Below are 10,999 nucleotides of genomic sequence, written 5' to 3' on the forward strand. Positions count from 1 at the left end.
TAAAGAGAATTTCTTTGTGACATGAGCCTCCAAGATGAAAGCTTAATATGAGCCTAAAATGTGCAGAAGAATTTGAATTGTATTTAGTAGGTTTAGGGTAGGGTTTCCCAAATTGCAGGTCATTTTTTGTAGCTCTCTCATGTTTCTGATTTTGAAGATGAACAGGCATTGACTAGTCAAAGACATGTGGGAAAGAACATTCTAGCATGGGCAAAAACAGTAAAAGTATATGTAAAGACAGTCACAGAAGAGCTTTATTATTTATTTTCCTTTAATATTCATCTGCATATCTTGGTCACAGATGGTAGTTTCCAAAAGGCTCCTATCTTTATTTTTGGAACCTCTTCTCCTGAGAAAGTAAGTTCGTTTTATTCCACAAGCAATTATTTAACACCTTCAATGTGCAAGCCTAGAACTATGTGCATTGCCTGAGATTAAAGGAAAATAGATTATGGCTAATAGAAACACACTATGATTACTGAGGGACTTAATTTTACCCTAGCTTTTTACACCAGAGCTTTATACATAGCTATTATTTGGCTATTTTCAAATGTTAAACTTAATTTTTCGCTTACCTTTGAACTCCACTAACAATGGAGGTGTCATGAAGAATAAAGTAGCTTAAATTCAATTGTAAAGATGGAAACACAGAAGGACTTAATCACACTAGACAAACACTCCTGAAAATCCAGAGTGATTGCTTAGTATAAAGTCTAGGTTCAGAACTCTAATCTTTTTGGACTATAAACCCTTGTGGTACACAGCTTTTGACAAGGCTCCCAATAATCCCCACCTCTTGGTATCCACAACTTTATTTAATGTCCCCCCTTCAGCCCAGTATGGGCTGAACCTCACAACCTGCTTCTAATGATGTGAATATGGCAAAAATGAAGGCTGTCTCTTCTGTGATTAGGTTACAAAAGACCATGACTTGTGTCTCACTAGTAGTGCTCTCTCTTGCCTGATCACTTGTTCTCCCTGTTGAAGCATGCTTCCACACTGTGAGAAGCACCATGAAGAAGTCCATGTGGTAAGGAACCAAGGAAGGGCTTTGCCAATAGCTCACAAGAAACAGAGGCCTCAGTCTAAGAACTCACAAGGAACTGAATCCTGCAACAACCACACAAACTGGGAAGTGAATCTTCCCTAGTCCAACCTTGAAATAACTGCAGCCTTATGAAAGGCAGAGCCAGAAGACCCAGCTAAATGGTACCCAGATTCCTGACTCACAGAAACTTTAATATGATAAATGTGTATTGTTTTAAGCCACTACATTTTGGAATAATCTGTTATACAGCAATAGATAACTAACATAGAGTCTATCTGCAGAAAAGTATATACACATACAAATTCTGGCACACATTTTAGAGAAATAGGAGGCCTCTCTGAAGTCCACCAATAGAACTCCTAGTAGCCCAGAGATCCCAGACTAAGAAATTTATGCTATGATAAACTCCAACAATATGCACAAAAGGCCTGCAGAAGTCAATTTAACCATGCTATGTAGCTTAACAAATGTCAAAATGCTTTCCTTCCATAAGGTATTACTAAGAAAGTTAAATTACTCTAAATATAATTGATATCTTAGTACTAGTATTACCAAAGGTAAAAACAAGTCGTTACACTATAACATCATTTTAAATAATGTATTTCATAGGTACTAAATAAATATTGAAGATAAAATGACTAAACACCATCCTTAAGTACTGTGTGAGACAAACACACACACACACACACACACACACACACACAAAACAATTATAAGATCTGCGATACAAACAGAAATTTCCATATGGTATCCATTCATGTATGTAATATATATGATATAATATGTATGACTTTATTGAATTTTAATTATAAAGTAATTAAAATAAATACCTGTACTGTTTTTCCAAGTCCCATGTCATCACCAAGAATACACCCTCTTCCTTGGATGAAGTGTTCATAGAGAAACAGGGCTCCTTCCCTTTGGTAGTCTCTCAAATACCTATTAATAGTATAAGGAATAGAGTCTCCATTTTCAGATAATTGAAAAGCAACAGCAGATGATGGAAATTTTCTGTCTGGAAAATAAGGTTTTTCCAAATCTTCATCATCAAATATAAAATTCCTGGAGCAATCTTTAACAGATTTCACTTCTTGAAGTCTTTTAAGAGGTACTTTCCTTTCTTGAAAATCTGAATATAAGATGACTGCAAATGACTTCCCATTTTCATCCACTGTGATAGATTTTATGCTTGCTTCACAAAGTTTTTCATTATCTGGAGAAGGGGCGAGACATCTTTCTCCTGGATGCCATATATCTATAATAATAAAAGAGAAAATAAACTTGCCAAATCTAACTTATAAAGTAACACCTCATTTATCCACTGCTATGAGAAAAAAGTGTTCCTCACATAAATACCCTTTCCAAAATCTGAAACAGGATAAATTATACTTATAACATGTATAAATATTTTCCTAAAGTATATTTTCCTCAAGTATATTATCATAATAAAGGGTACATAATTTATTTCCAGTTTTTCTCACCTTGGCTGTGTGTCATAATCTCCCCATATATGCTTCGTCTGTTGATTCTGATTCAGTGGATATGGGCCATGGGCATTTGGTTTTATTATTGTGTTTGGTTGTTACTGCTGAATTCAAAAGGTGACTCTGATGCACAGCCAGGATTGAGAACCACTTATTTAAATATTCATGATGACTCATGAACATTAGGTATAACGTTCATGATATGGTAGAGTAACACTGAATAGGACCTGGTAACAGGTAAGCTAAAATCCTCTGAACAGCAATATTTTTGTGATTCTTCTGTCTGCTTTTTTAGTTACTCCATCTCCTTTCTCTGAAGACAGCTGTTTCTTCTCACTGTCAATATTGCTGCTTCTAAAATGTTGCTTGAATCTGTATACAACTAATCAAGGGAATCTCCCAACTCAACTAGAGTGATATGTACCAGCTTAGTCACAGCTTTTTCCCTTCTAGGTTTTGAAGAGCCAAGGTTTTTAAAAAAGAGATGAATTCTAAGATCTCTTTCTGCTAAGATTCTATTATTCTTTGAAGAGTATGACTTGTCTCTATGTACAAATTTATTCTGTGCTTAACTGTAGAGCTATTTTATTTTCTATTCAGAAAATAAAGCACTGTGAATGAGGAAGAGGGCCTCTACAGAGTATACTGTTGGTACAATTAAAAGGTACCAAATAGAGGAAATTAAGTAAAAATAATTTCCCAAATGGAATTTCTTATAGCAAGAATCCCAGAGGAATTGTATAGCTACAATTTTAAGGATACTAGGAATTATTTTTCTCACATATTTGTCATTGAGATCATATATCATTGGTAGTTTCCCAGGGACTTCCTATTGATGCTGAATTAGGCTTGTATAACATTCATGATTATAACTAGTACATCTATATTCTCTTCAGCAAGAAGAGCTCATTATACTATTCCTCATCAGTTGTTCCTCAAAAGTAAAATCATTATTCTAATTTTGATAAGGTTGTTTTTATATAACAATCAGCAAAAAAAATCTGTTCTCCCACTCTAATCTTTGCATCCAAACTGTTTGAGAATTGTTACATTATTCTAAAAGAGAAGAGTTTTAATGTGAAAATAAAACATTTATTCACTATACAGGGATAAAAAATAGGTTGATGGGCCCTATTTTCATAACAGTATTGTTTGAGCCTTAAAACCTACGTTAAGCCTTGCAACAATTCTTAATACATTATTTGTTTCACATGCTTTGTCTACCTATCCAGCAAACGCCTTCTAATTTTTAAAGACTTAATTCATTAATTTATTTATTATTCAACATATATGATTTAACACCAATTATTTGCTAGAACTGTACCACACAGTTAAAATGAAGAAAACCAATGTCAAAAATGATAGTGATTAAACCTTGCTTAGAACTAGTCTTTCCAAATCTCATTAAAAGGCCATCATTGTCTAACCAACTTTTCAAGGTAGAAAACCTTTAGTCAGCCCTTATTCCTCTTTATATATTAGTCCCTACATCCTCTCCATGTCCTGCTGGCTCTACCTAAAAAAAAAAAAAAAAAGCATCACTTTCCTCCATGCCACCATCACTTTAAAACAACTGTTGGTAAACTTTTTCTGTAGTCAGATTTTAGCTGCTTGTTATTTTACATCTTGCAGGCTATACTGTCTCTTGCCCTTGTAACACAGAAGTAGCCACAGACACATAAACAAATGGGTATGGCTGTGCTCCAGTAAAACTTTATCTACAAAAAAACAAGTGTCAGGCTGAATTCGGCCTTGACTGTAATTTGCCAAACTTTGGCTTTCTCCTAAATTACTGCTACAAATTCCATTCTCTATCCTCCATTCTCTAACCATTCTCTCTGCTGACACTATTTCCCTCTACAATCCATTTTCCACATAGCAGCAATAGTGACTATTTAAGAATATAAATTATTAGTAAATCTTTAATTTAAAATCTTTTAATAATGACCCACTGCACAAAGAATAAAGTCCAAGCTCCTTACTATGGCCTGTAAGACCCTGTATGATCTTCCCCTACTTACCTCTCCAACTTAATCTATCAATTTTTCCCTTGACTCAAGCATATTAAGCAGGTCTTTTCTCAGGTGTTTTTATGTCATCGCCTCAAAGATTTTATCTCAGACCACCTTATTTAAAGTAGGGAACCCCACTATTCTGTACTATTTTATTGCCTCTATAACACATATCACAATGTTTAATTATCACGTTTACTTTTTTTATCTGCCTCTCACTAGAGAATAATATCTTTTCCAAGAAAATGTCTGTATTCTTCAAAATTTTATCCCCAGGACCAGCACACAGTAGGCATTCAATAAAAGAGCTGAGTTTATTAACAAAAACACATCCTTGATCTCACAGAACCTTGACATCTAATGAGAAAGACAAATACTCAAAAGTTCACACACATGAAATCGCTGTAAGTGCTTTGGCAGAACAAAGTGCTGTAAGAAAGAGGTACTGAGGAAACAGTTTAAAAAGTAAGGAGATCTAGGGGCTTCCGTGGTGGCGCAGTGGTTGACAGTCCGCCTGCTAATGCAGGGGACACGGGTTCATGCCCCGGTCCGGGAAGATCCCACAGGCCGCGGAGCGGCTGGGCCCGTGAGCCATGGCCGCTGAGCCTGCGTGTCCGGAGCCTGTGCTCCGCAACGGGAGAGGCCATGTCAGTGAGAGGCCCGCGTACCGCAAAATAATTAATTAATTAATTAATTTAATTTAATTAAATAAAGTAAGGAAATCTAAGAAGAGAATATCAGTCAGAGGGCACATACAGCATGTGCAAAATCCTCATGGGCTTCACACAACAACTTACAGAAGTCTATTTGGTTCCTGAGTTTGGGTAATTTCTAGAACTAAATATTAATAGATTCAGTTAAGTTTGAGCAGGGCGGTTATATCTCAGTATTCAAACTCCAGAACAAATAGCTTAAATTAGGATGATTTCCTATTGGACTGAATAGGGGTAAGGCTCCTTATGATCTGGTCCCTGTGTTCCTCTTTAACTTCATTTCCTCCCTCTCTCCTGATTTCATTCCAAACTGGCCTCCTTGCTATTCCCCAATCATGGTAAGCATACTCCCACCTTAGTCTCCTGAGATTTCTGTTCCTTCCGCCAACGCTCCTCCTAAATACCAAAGTGACTGATTCTTTCACTTCATTCAGGGTTCTGTTCAAATGGCATCTCCTCAGAGGTATCTTCTCTGACCACCCAATCTAACATAGCCACTCTAACCCGCCACTCTCTCTTCCTTCACCCTGCTTGATACCATTTTCAGAGAAAAATATGAACTGTCTGTTATTGTTTTTCTCATCTTAAATATAAGTTCCCCAGAGCAGGGACTTGTGTTCACTGCCATATTCTGGGCACCTAGGATAATGTTTGAAACTCAAATACTTATCAAATTAACAAATATTTATATATAGCTAACATTTTGAGGGCTTATGTGTGCCAGGCATGCAATTTAGATGTAGTAGTTCATTTGAGCCTCACAGCAACCCTTCATGTAAGTAATATTATTAGTTCCATTTTACAAATGGTGAAACAGATAAAGGTTAACCATGGTCACACAGCTAGAAAGTGGCAGAGCCTGGATTTGAACCAAGCTATATGAACTTGTAACTACAGTGCTATACCAGTTCACACGTGAATGATCAATTCCTTGGAACTGAGTAGCCCTGCCCCTTTTAAATGAGGTATGAGCATTCCAGTTACTATAATCTCCACTCAGCAGCTTCATCCATTTATTTCACCTGCCAGGTTTCTATAGGTATTTATATTTGTGGTCCCTGAGTTATAGTGTCATCAATTCCTAGCCGTCAGAGCTGAGGCTTGTTACTTAAACGTCTCTGAACTTTAGTTCTGAATCCCTCATCTATTTAATGAGATCAGTATCTTCCTCAAAGGAAAACATGTACATAAACAATTAGCATATTTCTGGGCACGGAACAAGCACTCAATATCTGGTAGCTTTTGTTACGTCACTATTAATAATGAAAGCTATTAATTTAGGGTCAAGAAGCCATCCCAGATGACTTGTGGCAGATAACCATACCCTCCTTAAACCCTCTCTTGTTGACCAATTAAAGGTGATCCTGACTCAGTACATCATATATTAAGCTCTTTGTGTAATAAACTGAACGAAATATCTCAACCTTTATTCACCTACTTAATAACAAATCTACCATTCACTAAGAACTGAGGCATACAAGAATAGAGAATAAAAATACCAAACATTTACTTAGAGTTTACTATGAGCCAGACACTGGGTCACATAAATGCTTTGCTTAACACCATCTCATTTAATAATCACAAGAACTCACTCAGCAAAGATAGCAGTTTTACAGACGAGGAAACCACCCAAAGTTGCTCAGCAAATGACTGTCAGAGCCAGCACTAGATCCCAGGGCAGTCTGACTTCAGAGTGCAGGTTCTCAACTCTGAATCACAAAGAACTGTCCCAGCCCTAGAGATGGTTCACAATCTCCAGCTGTCACTCACAGGAGCCGCAGGGTAAAACCGCAACCCCAAGGCAACTGGCAGGAACAGGTCCAACCCTACGCAGTAAAGACAGTTGTCTGGGGAGAGAGGGGAGCTCGGAGCTTATACCTTTGCTGTTGGTTTCCGCGCGGGGCTTCGGGACAGAGAGATCCATCTGGCCAGGGGGAAGGGCCTGGCAGCCTGGTTGCATTTAACACCTGACAGGCGGCGGAGGACCGCCAGGAGGAGGCTGGCGGGCGGACGGCGGCCAACTCCACCTGCCGCCGCCCTCTGTACATAGCCCCCCGCCCCCGAAGCCCGACGTCACGTGACGAAAGGGAGCAAAGGTGGAGCCTGACGGGGTCCAGGGAGAAGGGCCGTTTGCGTTCGAGACAGCGGCAGAGCCGGAGGGCGCTGTGGAAGCTGGCAAGGCGGCGCTCACCTAATCGTCTGGGGCTCCGCCGCCGGGGGAGGACAACAAGCAGGCAGGTCGACCCCCTAACCTCCCTCTCAGGAATAGGCTTCGCTCTGGGACCCACCACAACTTCCAGCCCTGACTTGGAAAATCCCGCGAGAACTGGCTCCCGAACTGTTTTCGGGATCTCACGAGAACAAAATCTTGGTTGACGTGGGCGGAGCGATCTTCCGGCCGTCTTTCCTCTAGGAAACCCGTAACACAAAGAACCGCGATAGTTGCAAGTATCGCGAAGTTTCATATCGCCTGCTAGCCTGCAGCGGCTCTTGCGGTTGGGGAGAGAGGCAGAAAGATGCTCGTAGGCGTGGGCGTGCAGTGGGTCTTTTAAGGACCGGTAAGGAGGGTGACGGCCTGGCAGGAGACTGTCGTCCCCGCGATCGTATCTTGTGGCTTATATTAGGCGCTTGGTTCCTTCGTCGAGTTGCCGGACGCCCAGGGACTTTAGGAGGCGAGCGGTTCCCGCTTGGAGTGCCGCCTCAGCCGTGTGGACACCGACGGCTCAGGACACCCAGAGGAGGCATATCTTCTTAGGTCATATACTAAAATGTAGTAAGTTATAAATAACTTTTCTGAGTACAGAACCTGCAACACATGCCCTAAGTAGAAGGCAAAGGTAAAGATACTATGAAAACTTGAAAGTGTTTTTTCGTGTACCATCCCAAGTTACCAGTGGTTTGTATAACACCTTATGGGTAAACACTAAGCAAACCATCAGGCTGTTTTGGTAAGCATCTTCAGGGCAGCATACCACTCAGGAATTAATGAATACTGCTTATCTAATACTTTTCCAGACGTTGTATGTAGATTAATCCAGAAATGCTTCCTCACATGTTAAAATGTTTTTGTATGCTGTAGGATATTTCATTGAAGTAGATTAGCCCGCATGGGCCTGTATTAGTTTCCTATGGCTGCTGTAACAAATTACCAAAAGCTTAATGGCTTAAAACAGCATATAAGTGTTATCTTATAGTTCTGTAAGTCAGAAGCCCTACATTGGTCTCATTAGGCTAAAATCAAAGTGTCAGCTGGGTTGCCTTCTTTTCTGGAGGCTCTGCAGAGTATGTTTCTTCGCCTTTTCCAGCTTCTAGAGGCTATACACATTGCTTGGCTCATGGACACCCTTCTGTCTTCAAAGCCAGCAATGTTGCATCCCCCTGACCTTTCCATAGTCACATCTCCCTTTAATTGCAGCAGGGAAAGACTATTTGATTTTAAGGGCTCACATGATAAGATTGGGTCCACCAATAATCCAGGATAATCCTCCCATATCAAGGTCTATACATCAACAAAGTCCCTTTGCCATATAAAGTAACATATTCATGGGTTCCAAGGATTAGCATGTGAATATCTTTGGTGGATCATTATTCTGCCTACCACAGGATCTTAATGAGAAAAACTATATGGCTATTTGCTCTGTAAATAGGTATCCATTCTTTGACAGATACTAAAAATTAGCGTGTTTTCATAAAATGCTTCATCTAGAATAGCACTTGTTTCTGTTTACCAGCAGGTAAAAATTTTGTATGGAAGAGAAACATCTAATTCATCCATTATGTTGGTCCTCACACGTGGTTAAGAAGTTAAGTCATTTAACCCCACTGCTTCAGTGTCCTCACCCATGACAGATTAATAATAGGGTTATTGTAAAAATTAAATAAAATAAATAAAACACCTAAAACAATACCTAGTCACAGTAAGGATTTAGTATTGCAATATACTCTTGTTATCAATAGAATGCATACACTTGAAAGTTGAATTCTGCATAGCCATTTCTTCAATTTAATATTTTGGCTAATAGTTGGTAGCACATTAGTTAGATTAGAATTTTAGACTAGATTCTAACTTAAACACCATGGATTATAAGGCATATTTTCTAGGTGCAGCTGAAAAAAACTCATTGTAATTGTTACTCTTGATTTTAACATGCATCTTGATATTGGAAATTCTAAAATGTAGGGAAAAATCTTCTCAGAATTGGAATTGATGAAATATATCTGTTTTACTTAAATTCTGTTCACATTGTCCTTAAAATCAATAGCAATTGGAAATATCAGTCAAGCTTACTTTTTTTTTTCCTGCAACTATGAGAGAAGAAATTTGATTTTTTTCCCCTATTGAAATGACTAGTTGTGTAATGTTGTCTTATTTTTTAATGTTGTCTAATTTTTCCAGAGGTCCACTGATTTAAGATGTTCATTTCTAAAGAGCTGACCTCTAAATAGGAGTGATTAGACAAATCACGTAGAAGTAAATATTGATTTAAATGAAAGAGATCATCTGGGTGATGGAATACTCTCGTGACTAACAGAAGTGAAGGGGGCCTCAATTTCTGAGTGTTTCTTATTTAATCTCACCACCATGGTTATGATACATGGTGAAGTGAAATAATCATGACATAAAATATGGTTTAGTGACTTACATGCCTCACAAAATTAGACATCCTGAAACATTCCTTCCCCCATTTAACAGTAGCTTTTGTCTGAGCCCATTAGAGTGACATCCTTGTCTAGGTGCTGATATTGTAAGCATCCAACACTGTAAAACTGCACTGCAAAGTGAAATTGAAAGCCTTGCAAGATATTCAGGAATTACCAGAAGTCAATAAAAATGATATTGGATAACTAAGTTGGATGCAAAAACATTGGCAAAGTATGATCTAGTAAAGTTAAGCCTGTAAAATCTACAAAAAGAGAAAAAACACAGATGATGATAGCATGGGCATTTCAAAAGAGTATTACTTGATTATCAAAGAGGCCCTTGAGAAAGAGGATTAAACCTTTTAATATTTTACAAAACAGTAGTCTTTATATTCACACTGCAGAAGTCAAATATGAATCTATCTGTGGTTCATAGACCTCCAAAATTGTGAGTTAATCCAGCAAAAATGCTCAAGAAAAAAATAAGTATGTGTCTTAGTCCATTTTGGTTGCTATGACAAAATTCCACAGACCGGGTAGCTGTAGATAAACAGCAGAAATTTATTTCTCACAGTTCTGGAGGCTGGAAAGTCCAAGATCAATGTGTCAGCATGGTAGCATTCTGGTGAAGGCCCTCGTCCAGTTCATAGCTGGCCCTTTCTTGCTGTGTCCTCACATGGTGGAATGGGCTAGAGAGCTCTGTGGTATCTCTTTTTTAAGAGCATTAATCCTCTTAATGAGGGCTCCATCTCATGAACTAATCATCTCCCAAAGACCTCACCTTCTAAAACCATCACAATGGGCATTAGAATTTCAACGTATGAGTTTTGAGGGGACACAAACATTCAGACCATAGAAGTATGAAAACATAAGACAACATAAGAAATTGAGTCTCAGAGTTTTAGTTAGCTGATTTTAGGTTGTAGCATCTCTCCCCTGATACAGTTTTCCCGCCATTGTATCAAGCAGAAGAAAGGAAGAACAGATGAGGGCAGGGTAGAGGTGATAGAAATAGATGTGTCCTTGTTTGCCAATAAGTAACCTAAACCTTAAAGTTTAATAGTCAATGTTATGCAACAGTGTGAATGTACTTAATACTAC

At 38.5% G+C, this 10,999-nt stretch overlaps 1 protein-coding gene across 6 annotated transcripts in view; it reads right to left on the minus strand.

Annotated features, from left to right (window-relative positions):
• The window catches only part of ERCC6L2 (ERCC excision repair 6 like 2), a 154,350-nt gene extending 146,683 nt beyond the window's left edge, over positions 1 to 7,667 (minus strand). For 2 of the 6 annotated variants that reach the window (XM_033411421.2, XM_033411424.2), the window contains exons 1-2: positions 7,136 to 7,666; positions 1,879 to 2,303 (exon numbers count right to left, since the gene is read on the minus strand). In XM_033411421.2, coding sequence (XP_033267312.1) covers positions 1,879 to 2,303; positions 7,136 to 7,217 — 507 coding nt within the window. In that variant the 5' untranslated portion in view covers positions 7,218 to 7,666. Of the gene's footprint in view, positions 1 to 1,878; positions 2,304 to 7,135 lie in introns of all 6 variants that reach the window. The other 4 variants (XM_049711470.1, XM_033411422.2, XM_033411420.2 and 1 more) reach the window with 3 other exon arrangements.
• Positions 7,668 to 10,999: the final 3,332 nt, after the last annotated feature.

Source organism: Orcinus orca, chromosome 6 (genome assembly GCF_937001465.1).
Source record: "Orcinus orca chromosome 6, mOrcOrc1.1, whole genome shotgun sequence".
Lineage (NCBI taxonomy): Eukaryota > Metazoa > Chordata > Mammalia > Artiodactyla > Delphinidae > Orcinus > Orcinus orca.